The sequence below is a fragment of the Aspergillus homomorphus genome, assembly GCF_003184865.1.
Source record: "Aspergillus homomorphus CBS 101889 unplaced genomic scaffold BO97scaffold_40, whole genome shotgun sequence".
In the NCBI taxonomy this organism is placed as follows: Eukaryota; Fungi; Ascomycota; class Eurotiomycetes; order Eurotiales; family Aspergillaceae; genus Aspergillus; species Aspergillus homomorphus.
Window position 1 is genome coordinate 214,508 of NW_020291926.1, and position 22,186 is coordinate 236,693.

General features: G+C 51.4%; 6 protein-coding genes across 6 annotated transcripts; 4 read left to right on the plus strand and 2 right to left on the minus strand.

Moving 5' to 3' along the window:
• The first annotated feature begins 58 nt into the window (after window positions 1–58).
• Window positions 59–3,231, plus strand: BO97DRAFT_472622 (snoRNA-binding rRNA-processing protein PWP2). Its single transcript, XM_025700152.1, has 5 exons — window positions 59–115; window positions 203–315; window positions 378–873; window positions 923–1,170; window positions 1,220–3,231. Exons 1-5 carry the CDS (start codon window positions 98–100, stop codon window positions 3,051–3,053), a joined length of 2,709 nt encoding a protein of 902 aa, XP_025548356.1. The 5' UTR covers window positions 59–97; the 3' UTR covers window positions 3,054–3,231.
• Window positions 3,232–3,416: 185 nt separating this feature from the next.
• On the plus strand, window positions 3,417–5,355 carry BO97DRAFT_459385 (cytochrome P450; the record flags this gene model as incomplete). Its single annotated transcript, XM_025699280.1, has 6 exons — window positions 3,417–3,629; window positions 3,694–3,819; window positions 3,883–3,967; window positions 4,030–4,098; window positions 4,154–4,780; window positions 4,877–5,355. 6 exons carry the CDS (start codon window positions 3,417–3,419, stop codon window positions 5,353–5,355), a joined length of 1,599 nt encoding a protein of 532 aa, XP_025548357.1.
• A 1,484-nt stretch (window positions 5,356–6,839) lies between these two features.
• On the plus strand, window positions 6,840–7,099 carry BO97DRAFT_427684 (uncharacterized protein; the record flags this gene model as incomplete). Its single annotated transcript, XM_025697219.1, has 2 exons — window positions 6,840–6,990; window positions 7,044–7,099. The coding sequence occupies 2 exons, from the start codon at window positions 6,840–6,842 to the stop codon at window positions 7,097–7,099; spliced, it is 207 nt and encodes a 68-aa protein (XP_025548358.1).
• A 2,530-nt stretch (window positions 7,100–9,629) lies between these two features.
• Window positions 9,630–10,859, minus strand: BO97DRAFT_352411 (uncharacterized protein; the record flags this gene model as incomplete). The annotated part of the gene is made up of 2 exons (XM_025692022.1): window positions 9,630–10,634; window positions 10,695–10,859. 2 exons carry the CDS (start codon window positions 10,857–10,859, stop codon window positions 9,630–9,632), a joined length of 1,170 nt encoding a protein of 389 aa, XP_025548359.1.
• A 427-nt stretch (window positions 10,860–11,286) lies between these two features.
• On the minus strand, window positions 11,287–14,213 carry BO97DRAFT_472623 (DUF1996 domain-containing protein; the record flags this gene model as incomplete). The annotated part of the gene is made up of 4 exons (XM_025700153.1): window positions 11,287–11,806; window positions 13,019–13,782; window positions 13,833–13,989; window positions 14,048–14,213. The coding sequence occupies 4 exons, from the start codon at window positions 14,211–14,213 to the stop codon at window positions 11,457–11,459; spliced, it is 1,437 nt and encodes a 478-aa protein (XP_025548360.1). The 3' UTR covers window positions 11,287–11,456.
• A 5,661-nt stretch (window positions 14,214–19,874) lies between these two features.
• BO97DRAFT_186945 (putative choline transport protein Ctr) lies at window positions 19,875–21,991 on the plus strand. The gene is made up of 3 exons (XM_025690433.1): window positions 19,875–20,766; window positions 20,820–21,757; window positions 21,824–21,991. Exons 1-3 carry the CDS (start codon window positions 20,270–20,272, stop codon window positions 21,958–21,960), a joined length of 1,572 nt encoding a protein of 523 aa, XP_025548361.1. The 5' UTR covers window positions 19,875–20,269; the 3' UTR covers window positions 21,961–21,991.
• Window positions 21,992–22,186: the final 195 nt, after the last annotated feature.

Genomic DNA, 22,186 nt, shown 5'->3' on the forward strand with positions numbered 1-22,186 from the left:
TCGTCCGTTTTGGGCAGCCCGATTTTTTTGAAGATCGACCGATGATTTAAAGACTAGGCGAAGGCTTGCTGCGGTGCGAACGGATTAGGTTGGCACAATGAAGACGGATTTCAAGGTGGGCTTATTGCTTTTGGGACTCCCATCCCTGTGGAGACTGAAAGTAGGAGAAGAGAGAATCATTGGGACTAACAATTATATCTAGTTTTCCAACCTGCTGGGGACGGTCTATCGCAAAGGTAATCTGCTCTTCACACCCGATGGCAACTCTCTGCTCTCCCCAGTGGGGAGTCAGGTTTCGGTCTTCGACCTAGTTCAGTATGTGCTTTCGCGCCCAGGGACAAACAACGATCTGTACTGATATTATCTTCTTCGCGAAGCAACACTTCCTATACCCTTCCCTTCGCGCACCGCACCAATATCGACCATCTGGCGCTCTCGCCGAACGGAAAACTTCTTCTGACGATCGACGAAAATGGCCGCGCCATCTTGACAAATTTCCTGCGTAGAATTGTGATTCACCACTTCTCATTCAAGGGCCGTGTCTCTAGTCTTAAGTTCGCTCCGTCCGGTCGGTTTTTTGCTGTCGGAGTTGGAAGACGGCTACAATTCTGGAACACGCCAAACACGCCTGGCACCGACAACAACGGAGAGATTGAGTTCGCGCCTTTTGTTCTTCACCGCGATCTTGCCGGGCATTTTGATGTGATTCAACATCTTGAGTGGTCGAGCGACTCCCGCTTCCTGATCACTGCGTCCAAGGATTTGACTGCCCGGATATGGAGTTTGGACCCAGAAGAAGGTTTCGAGCCCACCACGCTGGCTGGCCATCGTCAGGGTGTCAAAGCTGCCTACTTCTCTGCCGACCAAGAATCGGTAAGCTTGAGCATAGCCTTGCGCTCGAATGTGCGCTAATTACGAGTAGATCTATACGATTAGCTCTGATGGGGCTGTCTTCCGATGGGAATATGTGACAAAGAAGGATCCGGAGACTATGGAGGATATTGCCGAGGCACAGTGGAGGATTGTCAAGAAGGACTTCTTCATGCAAAACGATGCCAAGGTCAACTGCGCGGCCTTCCATGCACCCTCGAATCTTTTAGTTGTCGGGTTCTCCAATGGCTTGTTCGGACTCTACGATATGCCGGAATTCAACCAAATCCACCAACTGAGGTATGTATAACGTCTCTGAGTTCATTGGGCAGGACTAATGTCAGCGCAGTGTCTCTCAAAGCAATATCGACTGCGTAACAATCAACAAGTCGGGCGAGTGGTTGGCATTCGGATCTTCTAAGCACGGTCAACTATTGGTGTGGGAATGGCAGTCCGAATCCTACATCTTGAAACAACAGGGTCACTTGGACTCTATGAACACCTTGACATATTCACCCGACGGGCAACGAGTGGTAACCGCAGCGGATGACGGAAAGATCAAGGTCTGGGATGTCAAATCTGGCTTCTGCATTGTGACCTTCACGGAACACACAAGCGGAGTCACGGCGTGCGAGTTCTCCAAGAAAGGAAATGTCCTGTTTACAGCCTCATTGGACGGTTCCATCAGAGCATGGGATCTTATCCGTTACCGAAACTTTCGGACATTTACCGCCCCGACTCGGTTGTCTTTCTCCTCCCTTGCTGTCGACCCGAGTGGTGAGGTTGTTTGCGCCGGCTCCTCAGACTCGTTCGACATCCATATCTGGTCCGTGCAAACGGGACAATTGCTCGATCAACTTGCAGGCCATGAGGGCCCTGTTTCGGCCCTTGCATTCGCAGCTGACGGAAACCACTTGGTGAGCGGTAGCTGGGATCACACTGTTCGAATCTGGAGCATCTTCGGCCGGACGCAGACGAGTGAGCCCTTGCAACTGCAGGCTGATGTGTTGGATGTGGCTTTTAGACCAGATGGCAAGCAGGTTGCTGCATCGAGCTTGGATGGTCAGCTGACCTTCTGGTCTGTCAACGATGCTGTGCAGATTGGCGGTGTTGATGGTCGTCGCGACGTCTCAGGAGGACGTAAAACCAGTGACCGTCAGACGGCCGCGAATGCGGCAGGAACTAAGTCCTTCCGGTGTATCAAGTACAGCGCAGATGGCAGTTGTATCCTGGCTGCTGGAAACAGCAAGTACATCTGTCTGTATGATGTGGGAACAGGTTCGATGGTGAAAAAGTATACCGTGTCGGTCAACACCTCCCTTGAAGGTACTCAGGAGATCCTCAACAGCCGCAATATGACGGAGGCTGGCCCTCGCGAACTTATCGATGAGACAGGTGAGGCTTCCGATGTAGAGGATCGCATTGATCGCAATCTCCCTGGCGCGAAGCGTGGAGACCCTGGATCCCGCAAAGTCCGACCGGAAGTTCGGGTTACAGGCGTCGATTTTTCCCCGGCTGGACGTTCCTTCTGTGCAGCCTCAACGGAGGGTCTTCTCATCTATAGTCTGGACAACGATGTGGTGTTCGACCCCTATGACCTCGACATCTCGATCACTCCGTCCAGCATCATGGCCACTCTCGAGGCCGCCAAGCAGGCCGCGGCCACCGGCCAAACAGATGAGGACAACACTTTCCTGAAAGCATTCATCATGGCCTTCCGATTGAACGAGAAAAAGCTCATTCGGGCAGTCCATGAAGCCATTCCTCCAGCCGATATCCCGCATGTCGTTCGCGCGGTGCCAACCGTTTACCTTCCCCGTCTGCTTCGCTTTGTCGCCCATGCTGCTGAAGAAACACCTCACTTGGAGTTCAACTTGCTATGGATCGAGTCCCTCTTCAGTTCCCATGGTCGTTACTTCAAGGAGAATTCGGGCACATTCGCGCCGGAGCTTCGTGCGGTGCAGCGTGTCATTGATGAGATTCACAACAGCTTGAAGCGGCTGACGGACAAGAATATCTATGACCTCAACTTCTTGCTTGCGAAGCCTGTGCTTGCAGGTAAGAAGCAGCCCGGCCTTGTTCTCGCTGCTCTCAATGGCGAAGCAGAGGCCACCAATGGGGAGGACGAAACCATGGAAGATCCAGCGGAGGAGGGCGATGGCGAATGGATGGGCCTTGAATGATTGCATGCCACTGTTTTTGTACCTTTATACTCCTGTCGTTCTTGTTCACCTCCGGCCATCTGGTTGGCCTCGCATGTGCTCCTGGCGTTGATTCTGTGATATACCTTGGTAGAGAAAGGGGACAGCAAAAGTTTGGAGTCTCGATGCTGTGTTTATAGGATCTGTAGTACATATACACCGAATAATAACCATTCAGCGTTATTCTGGGACCTGGGTCTTGAAAGCATTTAAGATTGTACGAAAGGGGATGTGAAGCCCCGCCCAAGAGATTCGTTTGCTCTTGGTCTGTCCTCCTTCTCTTTTCCTTCTATAATCTCTTTCCTCACCTTCCCCCGTCTATCAGAGTGCTAGAAAATGCCCACCATGGCTTTCTCTAATATTGCCTGGAAGGACATTTCCCTCATATCCCTTAGCTTCTCCATTTGCTTCTTCATTCATCGCTTCGCTATCGAGCATCTTTACAATGATCTCGCTAGACTGCCTACCATCAGGTATAAATGGTTTCTTCCCGACTTCATCAACAAATTCGCCTTCTGCTTCAACGCCCAGGACCAGATCGTTCGTGGATACATCAAGGTAGGTTTTGCCGCCACATTTGCTCGCTCAAATGACCCTCGTAATTAACTTGGTTTCCGCCCAGCACAAGGACCGAGCATTCCGACTTCTGACTACTGACGGTGACTTGGTCGTGTTACCGCTCAAATATCTGTGGGGAATTGAACAAGTGCCAGCAAACAAATTGAGTGCTTTCCGGGCACGACACAGGGTGAGTTTGGCGGGCAAGGGGATGGAGGAGAGTCGGATGCTGATGACGACACACTGTATACAGAATCTCCTGGGCGAATACACCGAAGTGGTTGGAGGAAGTGCAAATGTCTCGCGTGCAATCGAACAGCTGAACCAACAGAATCGCCGTGCGTTTGCTCTTAGCATTATACACCCTACAACAACTGACCCCAGGATCACTACATACCAGTGCGTATAGCTGCCCAGTTCAGCGATGAGTTCCACAAGGCGCTCTGTATCGAAGTTCCAAGATGCCAGTGTACGTCCTAGCTCCACCCACCCACCACCAGAAGACGAAGCTGAGAGATACCCAGACAAATGGATCTCCCCAAACATCTACAAGCTCGTCCTCAAACTCGTCAGCCGTGCCACCGCGCGCTTCACCGTCGGCGATGACCTCTGCCGCAATGGGCTCTGGCTCGAAGCCGTCCCCTCCTACACGACCGATATCCTCGCGACCATCATCCTCCTGCGTCCTGTACCCCAGTTCCTCCGACCCATCGTGGCACGAGTTCTCCCCAGCTTGCGACGGGCTCGCAAACAAGCGCGCTGGGCTCAGCAAGAGCTCCTCATCCCTATGATCGAGTCGCGTCGATATAAGGAAGTGAACGAGACGGACTACCAGAAGCCCGACGACCTCCTACAGTGGATAATGGACACAGCAGAAAGTAACTTCGATCGAGACCCCGCGAACATCGCCAAAGCCTTGATGTCAACTATCGCCCTATCAATCGTGCATCCCATCACCAATCTCGTCACCCATGCTGTGTATGATGTCCTAATGCAGACCCCGTATATCGGTCCTCTTCGCGCAGAGATCGAGGAGATGCTCGACCAAGGTGAGCTCGACGCCGACGAACTCAACCTCGTCTCCCGATCACACCAGCATCTCATGGACGGTTTTCTGCGAGAATCCCTAAGATGGAACCCACTCAGCGAGCGTATGTCCTCATCTCTCCTTTTCACTCGGCCATACCCCCTCTGCTCACTCCAACACCCAGATAACGAATTGCACTAACCTGCCACAAAACGAACAGTGAACCCCCAATACATCCTAACCCAACCGCACACCTTCGCCGACAGCACCCCAGCCCTCACCCTCCCCTCCAACACCCGAATCTGCTTCCCCGCCGGTCCTCTCTCGCGAGATCCAGCTTTCATCCCGCACGCCCATCGCTTCGACGCCTTCCGTTGGACCCGCGACCCCCGCGAGGTCCTGCCCATCCTCCCCGCGGAAGCGGCTGACCCTCGCATCCGCCATGCTGTTGCTTTCCACGCCGGGTTGGCTCATATCAGCCCTGTCAACCTGCACTTCGGTTGGGGACGCGCTGCGTGTCCTGGCCGGGACCTGGCGGTGCGCATAGCGTCCGCAGCGCTCAGCCAGCTGCTGGTGCAGTATGATATGCGGTTCTTTCCGGGGCAGGTTGCAAGACCACTGAATACTTGGGTTGGGGAGATGGGCTTGCCGAGTCGTGGGTTCAGGGTGTTGATGAGGGAGAGGGGGAGGAGTGAATGAGGTTGAGTTGGCATTGAGGAATCGTGGGGAGGGTGGTGATGGAGAGACATAGGGCAGCGAGACATGGAGGGTCTTTGAGGTTACAGACTTGGGAATGATGTGCGGTTAAGCTGTTACGGGCCTTATCGTGGTGAGGCTATCGTTTCTTTTCCCCATTGACTTGATCCGTGTTGTCGTTGATGGCAGATGTGGTAGTATCTGAGTGTACTATGCTACTGGAGCAGTCAGTATGACTTGAGCAAGGTAAGACTACGACATTAAGTTTATTTTAATCTCACCTGAGCGCGCAACGAACTGTGCTTTACCTCTACGGAAGAACATGAGACCCAAGCTGCAGACACCCTTTTCTGTCTGTACCTCTGCTTCTAAATCCCACAGCCCAAAGCTAGACAAGATGCAGCCAGCATATGAAGTCCATACCAGCACAACTATATTCGATATCACCGAGTTAACACTACTCTCGAAGATAAATAACTTACCCATAGTCAAGAACATCTACCCAGACTGTAAGTAAAGACAGTCCTCAATCCAAAGATATCCAGCACATGCAACCATCCACCCCACAACCCAGCCCAGCCCAGCCCAGCCCAGCCCAGGTCTAAATTTGAATCTCAACCCGGAGACAAACTCCTAACAACCATCCCCGATCCCCCAACCCCAGCCCATAAACCACAAACCACAAACCGACCCAGCAATTTCAATCCCGCCTAAACAATCCTGATCCCACCCGGGCCCATTCAAATGCGAACCAAAATCATATCCAACCACCAAGAACCTCCCCCTCTACCCCACCCTTGAAAACCAACCGAAGGCTATCACTACAAGCAACTACCCGTCTCAACTGGAAAGCAAGGCTTATCAGCAACTGAAGCCTAACTACCACCCATGAAAGAAAGTCATCGATTACTCTAGACTATGGCTAGCCCCTTACACTCGAAAAGCAAAAGCAATAAGCTCGATTCTTACTGCCAAACAAACCAATCCGATCCAATTCAATCCAATCCAATCCGTACTACCAGGGAGGGCACTCCAGAACACCGACTACAAAGAATAAGAACCAAAATGAACCGCGATCCATCCATCAACCGCAACCTGCACCCCGAGGTTCCAACACCGTTCCGTTCCATCCACAGTCCAATCCAATCCAATCAAACCATGTCCATGCCCATGCCCATGCTGCCCACCATGAACCAAGGTGGATGGGAAAAAGTACCCCAGTATCAATCTGAAACAAGCCCATGGCTACCGCACTACTCTAGACTAGATTATACTACACCAAACCAATCAATCAAAACAAAACTTTACCCAACCCTACAACCAAACCACCGCCCAGAACAGAAAAGAACAAAGGTATAAAAACCCCCAACCAGCTCCCACAATTATCCATTCCAGACCGTGCTCCCACGAACGCAATACTCACGGCAGATATAACTCTTTATTACCAACATCAAACCAACCAACCAAACCAACCAACCACCAAGAAAATGTACACACTCTCGCTCCTTACTACCCTCACGATCACGCTCTCCCTCCTGGGCACAAGTATGGCTGTTCCAGCGGTGATGGAGAAGCCGCTCGCGGCGCGGATTAATGTGGTGGGTTCTCCCGTGGGCCCTTCGGTTATTGGGAGCGTGGGTTCGTCTGTGTTGCTGGGCTGGGCCGGGCTAATTCCTCTCTGATTGATTTAGTTGCCGAATGGCGCGGCTTGTGCAAAGGACGGGAGTCTGGGGATCTGTCAGAGTAATTTCTGTCTTGTGAGTATTATCCATTTCCTGGTGGGTGGTTCTGTTTCTGGAGGGTTGGGGTTTATAAGGTTTCAATGCTGAGTGCTGAGTGGCTGACGATTGTTATAGCAAGTTGAGGGCGCGGCTACTGGGGTCTGTCGGTGACCATTCTAGTCGGAAACTTGGGGTCTTTACGGGCTCATGTGGTTGCTTGGAGAATAGCCTTCTCATCAATGAGTCTCGCGGAGGACGGACTGTATACTTCTGTGATCTTGTTTGGATTAAACGCTAAATACATACCACAGACTGGAGATCAATGTTTGTCAAGGAAGTAGTGCATTCTCAAGAACTATTAGTCCATCATCGTGGAGGAAACTCAAACCTGCAATACAGTTTTACTCAGACACCTGACAAAGATACAAGGCACAAATCACTCGACCTTGCGCCGCTTGCGCTCCCTCTCAACATCATCACTATCTTCCGAGTCATCGCAGCGGTACTGTTCTATCATCCGCAAGATCATACTCGCCAGATCCCGTGCGATGACCGGAGGGAAAGCCTGGGTCACCTCCTTGTATTGTCTTTCAACGTCTCCCCAGAAGATGAAATCGTCGTCGAATCCTTGAATACGCGCGAGTTCTCGAACCGTAAGCATATCGTGACGTTCTATTCCCAAGTCAGTAGATGATGGACTGAGAAATTCAGGAAAGATAGTCACCCGGATGCTGTATGTGCCGTGCATTCGCCATACTAATCGTGGGCGAAAGCTCGGAGGATTGACCAGTAATAAGTGAGCCTGTGTAATGATTGTACACGTTGCTGGTGAGGCCCGGGCCTGTGCAAGCAAACGCTTGTTTGTTTTGAGGACCCCCGGCGTTCGCAAATGACAAGTTCTTGATCAAGTCCCAGACAGACCCCTTAGACGACTCGAGGCCCGAAGATTGCGAGAAATTCCGGGGCCATGGGACTGGTGAGCAGAGCGATGAAGCCAGAAGAATGACCACGCCCTCATGTCGGGGGATTGCCTGGCCGGGAAAGTCTATGTGCTTAAGATGAACACAGAACCGCCGGGTCAAGAGATTGTAGATAAATCTGAACAATGCTGAAAACGCGTGTTCGTGAAAGGCCCATTGTGGAAGGGTAACCAAGACAAAGTCGATATTTTGCTGCAAACTGAAAATGTTGTAAAGTTGTTCCAGGGGCTGTAATCTTCTGCGCATCTCCTCCGTTTCGAGCGTTGCGTTCTTGGTTACGATGGAGCATATCACCACACTGGGTGTGTGCTCTGGCCTGGTCGGTCCCAGAAGTTCCTGAGCGTTGATCCGTTGTAGTATTGTATCGAGAGAGCCGTCAAACACACTAGCGGTTCTATATGCAGCCTCCAAGCTTTTAGTCTTCGATCATACAAGCTAAGACGATACACAAACCTTCCATGTCATATTTAGCACAGGATCAAATCCGATAGCTGCCTTGATTTCGCATCCAGCTAAAGAGAAGCCCTCAGCAAGTCCGACTATGCTTGGTGACAGATCGAAAACCATAGGTCGCGAGGCCGTATTGTATCTTGGCTTAGGCCATTGCTTGGAGTTCAAAATCATGAGACAGGAGTCAACTGGCATAATGGAGGCATTTCCCTCTGGGCAATTACAAGCCAAAGCAAATCGACAGAAGAGTCCGGCCTTGTCCAGATCTATCCACGTTTAGCTTCGAAACTGAACAGGCTCAAATATCGAAATGAATACCTTTGGGAATATCACTTGTATGTTGAATCTTTCCCGTCGGTCCAAGTGTATCTTCCTTGAGCACACTGACAGCAGTGATTGTGTGTATCTGGATTAAAGACCCGTCGAAGTATCCTCCCATGCAGTCCATGTTGTTGAAGAGTAGCAGCAGCTCTTTTTCATCCAACTGCGGGTCCTTTTCCATCATCTCGTTCAAGAAGAAGTACTGAGTTTGTCGAAAGAACAAATATTGAGTCACGAGGAGCATGCCTTCATCTTCGTTGTCTCCTGCTTCTTGGGTGGCAGGAAAGATTCGATGCACATAGAATATGTAGGAAGTAACCTCATCGCTCCGTGGTGATCTCACTGTCACCCGCAGAGAATCGCCCTTCTCGAACCTGAACTTAAGTCTCTTGCAGTGTAAGACCGAGAGGGGATAGTTGGGCAGAGCCTTTATGCTTTAGCAAAATAAATTATACCGCTGGTATAAACTTACCAGATGCCAACTCGTCTGCGGGTTGCACCTATTAAAAGCCGGCCAAAATTCCTCGGCCTCCCAATTATTGAGATCAGGAATTATGTCATGGCTCAGTGTTTCTGTTGTCACTTCTCTAGAGCGTCCTTCCCGGTTATCTCTTTCCGGCGTGGATGAGGATTTCGACTTCGATATGACACCCTCGGACGTCGGAATGACTGGAGATAGCCGCTCCAACTCTTCACCAATTGTGAGAATTATTTTATGCTTCCGAAGCAAGTACCAGAGAGAGTCGGGTATGTCGACTAGAGTTTTATCGGGCACTGGTCTCGATGAAGTCTAGATCCGTCAGTCTCATCCGGCCATGCCAACAAGAGTCATTCTTTCGTGTAGCCTTACATCAGATGGAATATTGGCGTGATAGAAGTTCTTACCGCCATCCATATGACGTAAATATGCCCAGATTGCCTTGACTGTGGATGCGCTGAGGTGATTTTGTGCATCGCTGATGTCAAGTGGACCACATCGGTCGGTAAGCAGAAAGACATACTTCTGCAACGCATTAGCGGCTTTTTGCGCTATTGCAGCCTCCCAGATACGGCAAAGGCGCATAGCCTCTTCTTGAGGGCTGGAAAAGCTTCTTCTGTTCCCCGAGACTGTGGCGTGCTGAAGATTATAGCCATACGTGAACTTTCCGCGTCCAAGTTTGGTTTCCGGCAGCAGAACTCCCTGTAAAAACACTTTGCCCGAGAACTTCCTGTCAAGCAGAATGTCCCCATAAACGGTCGTGATGGTTTCTGACGGAAGGGAGAAGTCACAAATGTCGAGAGCGACAGTCAACCAATGTCTAAACATGCCCATATAGATTAGAGTCGTATCTGAGTTGATGAAGATGGAGACATCCTTTGATTGACGACTTCTCAGAGTTGATATAGACTTGGTTCTTCGTTCAATCTCGCCGACAGCGCTTTCACGCATACAAGCAGTCTTGCACATGAGTAGCGAGCCTGACCCTTCCAGTTCGAAAACCCAATAACGGTCCCGCGAATTGATCGAAAACTTGCATCCATCTTTGCACAGAGATAGAGCCGCAAGTTTGATTCGTTCGTTCCGAAACTTGAAGAGGCCAGCTATTGTCGAATCTCGGTTATTGACTTCGACTGTCGTTCCAGCTTCTGTCGAAAGCAGATGGTAATCAGCGACCACCAACGAGACGCGCTTTGTGACTTTAGAGTATTCAATGAATCCCAGGTAGCCGGGAATTCCTTTGAGTGTTGCCTTCACAGTGACAGAGCCAGCTGACTCCTCGTAGGTTTGAGTAAATCCACCGATAAGGCTAAAAGATTCAGCAATCGCGTCCTTCCTTAAACATGCAACTCATCAGTACCAGTTTCGTCATTTTTGAGTTCGCTAAAGAACAAACCAGAATTGATAGAGCTCACGGAACGCATCTTGAGCCGACCATCCTTCTATCTCTTGCGTGGGGAGGTTCAGGCGCCGCTTGTGTGGTGAGTTGCCTTCGAGTGAACCCGGTCTCTCAATTTTGATTCGAATACGTTTGTCAGCGCTCGAGAACCTACTCATGCTGATGGCTGAGCGTGATGGTTTCCTGGGCGGAATAAGTGAGCTGCTGCTCCTGAGAATCAATAGAGTTTGAGGAAAGACTGCAGAGGAGAGAAGAAGAATTTGGGAATGGCAGGCGAGGTTCAGAAAAATGAGCGGTCAAAGGCACAGAATCGATGAGGAAGCAGGAAGGGGAAGGGAGGATGGTTGCCAGTGGAAGAAGTAAGGTGAGGCTATTGAAACGACAGGCCGAGGCCGAATTGGGAAACAGCGTCCACAGCACACATGAGTTGCCCGACACATCATCAACCAACCACTACGGTACAGAGAAAGGAGTGAGATCAGGTAAGATACAACCGCAACTGGATCCCTCCAGTAAGCTTTCATTAAATATATTCCACAGAATTCAACCTCGCGTCTCCTCCAGAGACAGCGGGAGTCACCTGTAAGTCAGCCAATCCTTCGAGGACAAAAGCTGAGATATCTAGCATATACATCATAAAGATGGTCATTGACCATCGCAGAAACGAGAGATGAAGAAAGAACAAAGTATATCCGAAAAGTAAACAAAGTCACAACAGCACGCCGAACGAATCAGTGGAATGGATACTACGCCCATCAGTGGGAGTGTCCATGGCGATAATGTTTGTGAGCATGGTTATGAAATCCATCTCGCTTGAAGAGAGGCCTTGTGGGCGCAGGTAGGCCACTGGACACGCCACTGGAGATAGTCGAACTGGCTTTCGAAACTGTTTCTAGACTCCCAGTTTGCGTCTCAATGGGAACGCCTTGATCATCCACGAGTACGATAATTTCTTGTTCAACGTAGACGAAGGTTGTAGAGGGAACCGTGTCGGCAGACGAGGTACTCGAGGGTGGTGACCAAGTAGTGATTTGTTCCCAATTTGAACTCGCAAAGAGATATCCGGCTAAGCTCGAAGGATTTGTTGCCGGAGACATTGCTGCAGCTGAAGGCTCCGCAATCATTGCAAGTGTACTAGACATTGAAGTTGTGGACTTGATCAATGGAGCGCTCGTAGATGACGAAATGGCCACAATTGGCTTAGCAACAATGGCGAATGTACTTGATGCTGGCAAGGGAGTTCTGACTAATGGACTGCTGGTGGAGGTGATGAGACTCGGCTTGACGTTATTCTCGAGTGTGCTCGGTGTTTGAGCGGTGGTCTTGACTAGAGGAGCGCTCGTGGACGAGGGAGTAGCCATGATAGTAGGTTTATCTGCCACAGGTAATGTGCTTGAAGGCTGTAGAGCAGTCTTGATCAGTGCGGTACTCGTGGCCGACGATATGACTGGGTTTGAAGATGCAACCATGCTCTTGATAGACCCTGAAGAAGCTGGGGAAGCGGATAACACTGTAGACATGGCAGCCTGAGTGGCTGACACAGTTGCATTCGGTGTAGAGAATAGAGGTGTAGCCGTGTTAGCGGGGGCTGATGCGACGGCTGACGAAGAGACCCCCATAAGCGGAAACTTGGAAATAGTAGCGGAGGGCTCTTTCGTCGGAGAAAGAAGCGGTGTCGAAGGCATGATAGCCAGAGTAGGACTTCCAGTCGGTGCGGAGGCAATCGAGGCGGAAGACTTGACAACAGGCGGAGAAGCCATAGCCGGAGATGACACTGCGAATAGATTTGAGGCGGTGGTTGATGCCAACGGGGTTGATGCAGATGACTCTAGGCCAACAGAGGAAGGGCTCGGCTTTGAAGAAGAGACAACGCCTGAAGGACTCGCCATCGACGGCTTGGCTAACACACCTGATGAAGCTATACTCGAAGCAAGTGAAATCGACGACTTTGTGGCCAGAGTCGAAAGCTCAACTGACGCGGACGAGGCCAAGAGTGTCGGTCTGACTGACACGCTCGAAATGTCCGATTCCGAAGACGGGTCTGGAATAGAAAGCTGCGCATTGGAAGCTGTTGAGGTAGCTGAAGCCATGGGTGCAGCGATAGTAGTGTGTGCCCTCGTCGTGAAGGAAGTAAGCGGGGGCGCAGGAGGGACATTTACAACCGGAGGTGCAGTGGGCTCCCACGCCTTTGCCGTCGTGCTAGTAGACGAAGTCGCGAGTGTGGGTAGGGCTACATGTAGGCCCGCCGACAAGAATCCAAGATCAATGCCGATTCCGACAGTGGGTAGGTCATCAATCACAACTGGTGTCGGTCTACCGTGGCCCCCGGCGGTGGTGGTGTATCTAACTGGGCTCGCATATGCAGGTCCGGATTGAATGGCGAGATTGTTCGGAAGGCCACCCTTGTGATAGTTCACATCTTCATTCTTTAGAGCATCTGGGACGGGAAAGTGGCACTGGTCCTGTTTCTCGTCGCTCTGAAGATTGAAGATTGGACAGTCTGACACTTCTCCAGACATGTTTGTGCACGTGTTAACAGCCTGCTGGAGCACCTCTGAGTCCCAGCCGTACATAAAATCACCATGGTAGCCGTAGCCTGTAGGGTCACCATTTGAAATTACAAACGTGCCCTTCTTGTTCTTGAATGCGTACGTGTCCCAGATGGACTCATAGAAGAGCGAAACAAGGCGATGCTCAAAGCCTTTCGGGCATTCTCCATCCATCACCAGCGAGGGATAGGCCAGGTGAGACTTGTGGTCCGGCGTGTCGACATCCTTCCCATTCCAGCAAGAAGGAAACATCAATTCAAACCGAATTCCTTCAGTACAGTGTTCGTCCAAGTATGTCTTGTCTGGCAAGTAGTGACGGCCCAACGAGGGCTCGGGGTTCTTTTCGTAATTGAGACAATTGAAGCCGACGGCCTTCTGACGAAGCGCATCCTGTGTTAGATCGTTGCCAGACCACTCTGACTGCGGAGGATCAGGGATAGGCCAGGGGAAGTCACGCTTGTATGTGTCTCCTGCCATCATGCGGAAATTCTCAGGAAAGGCCGTCACGTTGTCGCCATTGAGAAGGTAATAGCTGTGGTCAATTAGTGCCAAATCACGCCGGGCGCATTGAGCGCGACTCACGCAAGCATTCCGCCCACTTCATTGACAAGCTCAGCGTCGCCGTTTTGATGCATAAAATACAACGCAGGTACCCAATATGCTGACTTGTCCTGGGTGACCGCGCAAGAAGTACAGCTCGATTGCTTGAGACTAGCCTCGTTGGCTGACATCGAGAAGCCTATCGGAAGAACTCAGCGACCGTGCTGGTGAGCGAGAAATGATGCAATAGTACTGACCGCCCGATCCATGAACTGCGTGTACATGATCCGATGGTATCCCAGGTGCCACTATGGGATCAATCCGAGCCATCCCACTTCGTCCGCGACAGGGCAGACGCCAGAATGCGTTTGCCACATTGGAGAAGACCGTCACACAAGTCACTATACTAACATCAAGTTTCATCTTTGGGTGCATCATCCGCTGGTCAAGGAGTGGAAGTAATGGGTCAATGGCGCGAAAGCTTTTGTCGAGATAAGAGAGTGGTTATCGACTAGATGCGTCACCAAGAGCTAAGGATCGGAAGTCGCGCCCATCAATGGCAGAAGCTAAATATTCGTGGTTAGTGTGGTTGTCGTTGAGGTTGTACCGTGGTCGTGCAGTCAGAGCACGTTGGTGGACAGGCTGGCTTAGTATAAGAACGGCAATAACAACAAAACAATGACAAAGCACGTCGCCGCCACGCCACCGACAGGTTCAGAGGGAGGCCTGGAAGCTCATTGACATCATGTTTCGCTTCAGAGGTTGTCCCTGAGGGAGGAATATTCCTTCATTCCAATAACACGACCGCTTCGGGATCGATCGTCAGGGACAACAAAACGTTACTGCTGGGGGAAACGGAATGCTATTCCCATTTTGAGTTTCTCTTCCCTGTTGACCGCGATACCGAGTCGTATCGATTCAGATCCTCGAGCCGCCGGGGCGGCGTTTGAAGCGTTGAAGCCACTGTAACGGTATGCAAGGGATACGACTCGGATCGGTTGCCAGGAATTCAGGACCTCTTTCATCCTTGCTAAATAGTCCTGTCCTGCCCCTCTGCCTGGGAGGCAAATTAGACGGACCAAAGAACGAAGATCCAGCCTTCGTATGACTTCCAGGGATTAAGATCAGACGAGTGACTGCCAACCAAAATCAATGAGCTCAACTTGGGATGGGTGATCAGCTGCCAAGGTGTTTCCATGATGGGAGACTGAATTGCTCCGCATATGAACGATGGTAGTCCACCCTCATGAAAGTCGATTCAAGACGATCAGATATCTACAGCAGGACCGGATTGTGGACACAAACCAAGAATAAAGGCCAAGGGAACAACCAAGCACCGTTCTTTGTAGAAGTAAGACATTGTCTGGGGCGCGGAATAGACCGCAATCCGCATGGCTCGGTCGGCATTGGGAGACAATTAGTCCTTCCCAGATTCTCCGGTCCCTTGTTGTAGGCTGAATGAACACTCGGTCTTTCAAGGCGTCAAAAAGACACATCATCTGCACGACCGGAGATATTCGAAGGTTTCAGAAATTGCTGATCCGCGAGTCATCATGCAATGAACTGCAAATGAGTCTTGTCAGCTGCACTCTTTGCAGGCTGCATCTCATTGACATCGCTGTATGCGTCGAGTACACACTCGACCTTAATTCTAGCAAAGGGATAGAGGGCAGCTATCCGAATCAGGGGTGGTCGACAGCAGGGGCGAGACCATTCTCGAGCATTTGGGTATGGATCAAAAGCCACAGCGTATTTAAGCATACGACCCTAGGGTTGCGAAGGATGTCAATAAGGTTGCGGCGTCGCTAAGTTGAGCAGGACCTCGTTCCTAATCGTTCTAGAAGTTCAAGAGGCTTGTGTTCGAGATCATCAGGAGCGCTCAGCACTTTGATTTAGAATATATTCGCAAGCAGGATGTTCCAACGCAGGGCTCAAGCCGAGTCGAACATGCGAATGGGCATGAAACAAGAACTGGTCGAATGAACGAGAAGGCTTCGCGTCGCGTCATGAAACATGGAACAAGGAAGTCGAGAAGATCGGGTCGGTCGGGAGTGCCTGACTAGTCGGCGGCTACCCGCGGTGGTTGATCCCTGGCGTTGTGCTGCCGAGTGTCGATCCAGGTGCATGATGACCTCAAAGGTCAGGAGGAGCAGAAAACTGTCAGCAGCCTGTCTTTTGATGGCTACTCCGATAGTTTAAGTTTCCGACCGTTCCGGTTGCTCATTGAGCTGTGTGGTTCCTTCATTAGCGAATGGCATTAGCATTGATAATCCACGTCCCACAGGGCCGCTTCGGCGTCGGAATCATTACTCATCTAACCAGTACAACTCATCCTTACCGGGTCATTATTCGTGCAGGCAGATCTCAGCGATATAGCTGCAGTATAGTGCTTAGCTCAATCACGACATCATCTGGTTGTTGGAGAGTGAACAAATGGCCAAGGTCTCCCCTGCTAGTATATCCCGCGTCGCTATATGTTCCTGCCGAGTGCGGTACGATAGTTATTACTTTGGGCCTCAAGCAGGCGACACAACTTGAGTCTCAGACAACAAAGCATATTCCATGATGACAACCTCGAAGATGAGTGGTGTACCCTGCGACAATAGGGATATAACCCGTAGGTTATGTATCAAATATATGGAAGCTGAAATCTGTACAATCAAATATAAAAAGCCGTAACCCTCACAGAAACATATAACATTCCCTTGTCCACAATTCGGAGCTATTCGACACTATGATATATAAATCCCGAACCCCAAGTTCTACAACTTGTACTAGCAGTATGACGAGCTCTTCAATTACCATAGCGAGTCACAACACCTTCAAAGTTCCAAACCACCATCCAACACAATCCACCTCCGCCCACATATGCCGGACCAAAACCCCCATAACCAGACCCAAGACCCAGACAAAAGCAACCCCAAGAAACCAAGCATACACCCAACCAAACCAAAGCTCCCTTATCGCACATCTCAGCCCATCAAACCCCCAGCCCTGCCCCAGATAAGAAAGCCTCCACACAACCACAGAGACCCCTGTCAATGTCGCCATCGCAAGATAAGCTTGTCGATAACCTCCCCCAAAAAACAACCAATAACGCTCCACCTCCATGATCAACCAGTGCCATGATAAAGCAATCTGAACCCTGCAACAACCCGAATAGCGAATGAGGAGTGATCGATCGACCAAGCAACGCCAGCGAGATCTAGATTCTAGCCAACCAACCGCGTGTCGACTGGTAATCAGATCATCAGATGTCGAATCGGAGATCGCTGTCTAGTGCTGCCAGCCAAAACAAAGAGGTCTATCCGGTACCTAGACTACATAATAGATGTAAAGCGGGAAGGATGGTGAACCCCAGGGGTGCCGTTATTCGGCCGTTATGGCTTCTCTATCGGTACATAGGTAGTCATGGAAATCTTCCGGGCTTTCAAGGTTCATCTGAATTGAATCCCCAATACTATACTCCGTATATACAAGCGAAAGTCTACGCAAGCCAAAGCAAATCAAATCCAATCAACAGCCGAGCGCCCGGGGAAACAGTGGAGCTCATTCACCAAGCGACATATGCGTTGTGCTGCCTGCTGTGTTGTCATACACCGCAAACCAGCCCTCGATCCACGGTCGCTGTGGATGCCTTCAAAACAGAACCACCAGCGACTTCCGACGTGCCGAAGCTAGACTACATAAAACCTAAACCGGCAAACCTTCCCCCGAACGAGTAAAAGCCTCCCAGCCCAAAGACCCCATTCATAATACCGCCTCTTAAGTCTTAACCGCCCAGTAGACCAGGCCTTTCGTCCGTCACTAGACTACATCCGGCAAAGGCGACCAAGCCTCAAGTCTAAAGTCGTTTATCTCTGCGCTAGACTAGATAATAGATATACCCCAGGAGGGGTAAGAATTCCTACCGTCCCGGCCTTATTTTCTATTCGGTGTTCCTTTGTGGCGGTATGCTAAAACGCGCCAGGGTGATGCTAGATCAAGCCATAGGTTTCGGGCCTTGGGGGCGCGCGGGGGACGGAGGGGATCGAAGAACTTTCCCGCGCGGGAGAGGCGCATAAAGTTTTTGAATCGAAAAGGACACTGTAGTACAGTACTCAAGGAATCCTCTTGTTTGACAGAATAGAAGGACGTACGTCAGTCGCACGCGCGGTGAGGAAGTTGAAACAGCACTAAATGACGCCTGTAGGAGGACCACCCCATTGCTTTTGAACAAACAAACATTGATCGGCTAGCGAATTCCACGCAGGGCAGCGGAACCGCGACCAAGACTAGTCGGTTTGGCGAGTGGACGGGCAAAAAGAGAGAATCATGGCTGCCTCGAGCAGGTTGAAAACTAAGGCCGACGGCACGGGACTAAGGTTGCCCTGGGCGCACGCGGGGAGGTTCCGTGAGTTTTTGATATTGAGATTTCGAGGCACTCCCTATGTCTGCACCATTATAGACAGATATGAAGAATTGGTGTTGAAGTATGTTCAGTGACATCGACCTGCTCAAACTGAAGGATCCAACCACCATTGATGTTTCGTGGGACAAAAAGCACACAGCCAGATAACAATGCCTGGGTTCCGAAAGGCGGACCGGTGGAAATAGCGTTAGTCAAGTGTTTCTCATCTCACCCTTTCCGAGTTTCGTGTGCGAATGAGGAGCGATCGTTGGAAATGAGATCCACCATGCGAATCCGACTAAGCCCAATGGGCTGACCAACGAGGAACACGGAATCAGAAAAATAGCTGGAGATGGTTCGGATCAGAAAGACCGGTAAATGCAGGCTGTCTCATTCTCTCAAAATGTTGTAGTGCGCCTGCTCCGAAGGTCTTCGTATTGCCCTTGGCAGAGTGCGGAGAATGACGTTGTCTTGTTTGTAGACAAAAAGATTGTTGTTGTTCTTCGTCAAGCGACCGGCGCCCAGTACGAGTAGATCTGAAACAATATCTCTGTTATCAACGATTGGCATATCTCCTGTGAAAAATTTCCTCTTCACTCGGGCCGGTCGGTTTTGACAAGAAAAAGAACTAAAATGCCAGTGGACCAAGCAGGATGATAATCACAATCTGTTAAGGTATTGTTGGGACCCAAGGTGCATTGCATCTGGTCTTGCATCTGCGGTATGACGCCAGTCCAGGAGGCTCCCGTCCATAACTGTTAAGAAAATAAGAAAATAGGGCAAAGCGGGAACCTCACGCACCTCTAGCAGATGACCGGCTAAACCATGTGTGGGCAAGTTAAAATTCTGTCGTCGGCACCAAAGCTCACCAAGTGGGGAGGCCGCCACTCTTTGTATCTGCAGGCGGCCAACGACAGTGCTCAGCCATGCCTGGGACCAGAAGCCCTTTTCCACCGAAAAGCAGAATCACCGCCACAGAAGTTCTCCCAGATGTGCCTACGTAGTTGGCTGTACCTTTCAGACTGACGGACGAAGGAGGGGTGTTGGTTGAGGGACTTTCTGTGGTCGACCAACCCTTCCAGACCCTCCTATGACGAAGGAGAGAACAAGCCAAAACGAATCAAAGTGGATAGAGAGTCGAGATTGAACCCGCCAGATGCGAACCGGATATTGGCAGTTTCCCCGTAGAAATTGGCAAACGACGGAGGCACGAGGGCACGAGGGAACCACCCAAGGGCATGGGGTACCTTGCCCATCCATCGATGAGACTGGTGGAGCCTCCGTCAGACCTCGCAACATGCAAGAAAAGTGCCAACCCCAAGACGGTCGTAGAGAGGGAAAATTAGAGCAAAAACAGGAAAAAAATAAGCTGCCCAAAGGATCTTAAATACTCAACTGAATCCCATTATCCTGGCCGGCTTGTGTCGGCCCTCATACTTACCTCGAACTACACCTCTTTTTCTTCCCTTCTTCTTCTCTTTTTCCTCCTTCCCTCATCCCTACTTTTGCCTCACCCTGCAACAAACTGATATTTCCCTGCAACTACCCCTTCCTATGCAGCAAAGGTCTGGCGCTTTGATTCTCCACGCTGGCTTGGCTCTCTGCTCCTCCTCCACCATCCCGCTTTTGTTAATAGCTTGAGAGAACCACGCAACTCAAACGCAGATTGAGTTCTGTAATACTGATTGCTCCCGGCATTCCGTATCCATTGTATCGCCGTATCGTCAGGCAGTCTATCACCAGTCAATCAATCCGTCTGCGACAGATTCAATTCAGCGAGCCCCTTGCCAGAATTTCGTCCCGGTCATCGACACCCCATTTGCGACCTTTTCTTGAAGCGAAACAAAATATTTGCCACCCGCAGCAAAACTCCTCGGCCGAAGCCTCTGTGAACGAATATCCATAAGCCCCTATGCAACAGTGGCCTTGAAAGTGAACCTCTATCAAAGCCTCCTTTAGGTCCTTGACAATTCTTATCTTCCCACGCGATCATCCTTGCGGCCACGGCAACCCTGCGAGCGATTGCCCTTTGCGACCACATCACGTGTTTTCATTCTACGCTGACCCATTGTCTCAATTGTCTGGTACAATGAGCAACCTCGATATAGAGAAGAAGCCCAGCGCCGGGCAGGTGACGCCCAGCAGCGAGTCGGCGTCCGGATCCGACGATGCGGACGCCCTCAAGTTGGCCGAGATGGGATACACGCAAGACTTGCAGCGCAATTTCTCGGTGCTCTCCCTGATCGGCATTGCGTTCTGTATGTCTAACTCCTGGTTCGGTATCTCCGCCTCATTGATCACCGGTATCAGCTCCGGCGGAACGGTCATCATCATCTATGGCCTGCTGTGGATCACCTTCATCTCGTGCTGTGTGGCATCGTCGCTCTCGGAACTGGCCAGTGCCATGCCCAACGCGGGCGGCCAGTACTTCTGGGCTGACCAACTGGCTCCGAAGAAGTACGCTCGGTTCGCTTCCTATGTGACCGGCTGGTTCGGCTATGCGGGTGCCATCTTCGCGAGTTCCAGTGTGGTGCTCAGTCTGGGGTCTGGTGTAGTGGGCATGTGGGCGCTGGGCCATCCTTCCTTGTATGCCTTTCCCCCCCTTCTGGTAGCCTCCGTTGTGCTGACCCCGATGACAGTGTTCCCAAACCCTGGCATACCGTCGTAGCATACGAGCTCATCAACCTCTTCTGCTACCTGTTCAACTGCTGGGGCAAGTTCCTCCCGGCGGTCGCCAAGGCCACGCTGTACATCTCGCTGCTCTCATTCTTCGTGATTCTGGTGACGGTGCCGGCGTGCGCCAGGCCGCACGCCAGCGGTTCGTTCGTGTTCGGGCACTTTGTCAACTCGACGGGGTGGAAGTCGGACGGGATCGCGTTCATCGTCGGGCTGATCAACCCCAACTGGATCTTCGCGTGCCTGGATTCGGCGACGCACCTGGCGGAGGAGGTGCCGCAGCCGGAGCGCAACATCCCGATCGCGATCATGGCGACGGTGGGGATCGGGTTCGTGACGTCGTGGTTCTACTGCGTGGCGATGTTCTTCAGCATCCAGGACTTGGACGCGCTGCTGAACTCGAGCACGGGGGTGCCAATCCTGGAGCTGTACTACCAGGCGCTGCGCAACAAGGCGGGCGCCATCGTGCTGGAGACGCTGCTGATCGTCACGGGCATGGGCTGCCTGATCGCGTGCCACACGTGGCAGTCGCGGCTGGCGTGGGCGTTCGCGCGCGACCGCGGCCTGCCGGGCCACCAGTGGCTGTCAACCGTCAATGCCAAGCTGGACGTGCCCATGTGGTCGCACTTCGCCAGCTCGCTCATCGTCGCCCTGCTCGGCCTGCTCTTCCTCGGATCCTCCACCGCCTTCAACAGTATGGTCACCGCCTGCATCTCCCTGCTGTACATCTCCTACTCCGTGCCCGTCATCTGCATGCTGATCCGCGGCCGCGACACCATCAAGCACGGCCCCTTCTGGCTGGGCAAATGGGGCATGGCCGCCAACTACATCACCCTGGCCTGGACTCTGTTCTGCTTGGTTATGTATTCCTTCCCTGCCACCATGCCCGTCAACACCGGCAGTGAGTTCCCCCTGTTTCCTGGTCCATCCATCCATTCATGAACCAATTGACTGACCCTCAACCCAGACATGAACTATGTGTCCGTCGTCTACGGCGTCATCATCTTCATCATCATCTGTGACTGGTTCGCCCGGGGTCGCAAATCCTTCCGCGGCAGCCAGAGCTGTGTCGAGGACGCCGCCGCCGCCGCCGCCGCCCACTAAACGAAACACATCTGCATCTTCACTCCTGCATCATGCCAGCACATTTCACACCCCTTCATGATTAGCGTTGATCAAAGCGTTCCGCTGGCCAACTCGCCATTCCGTGCGATTCTTGATTCTCAAGTAAACCAGAGTCAAATAACGACCACCATGCGACCACAAAAGAAGAAAAGAAGTTATGACCACACCAAAAAAAAGAGAGAAAAGAGCTGTACATAGACGATAC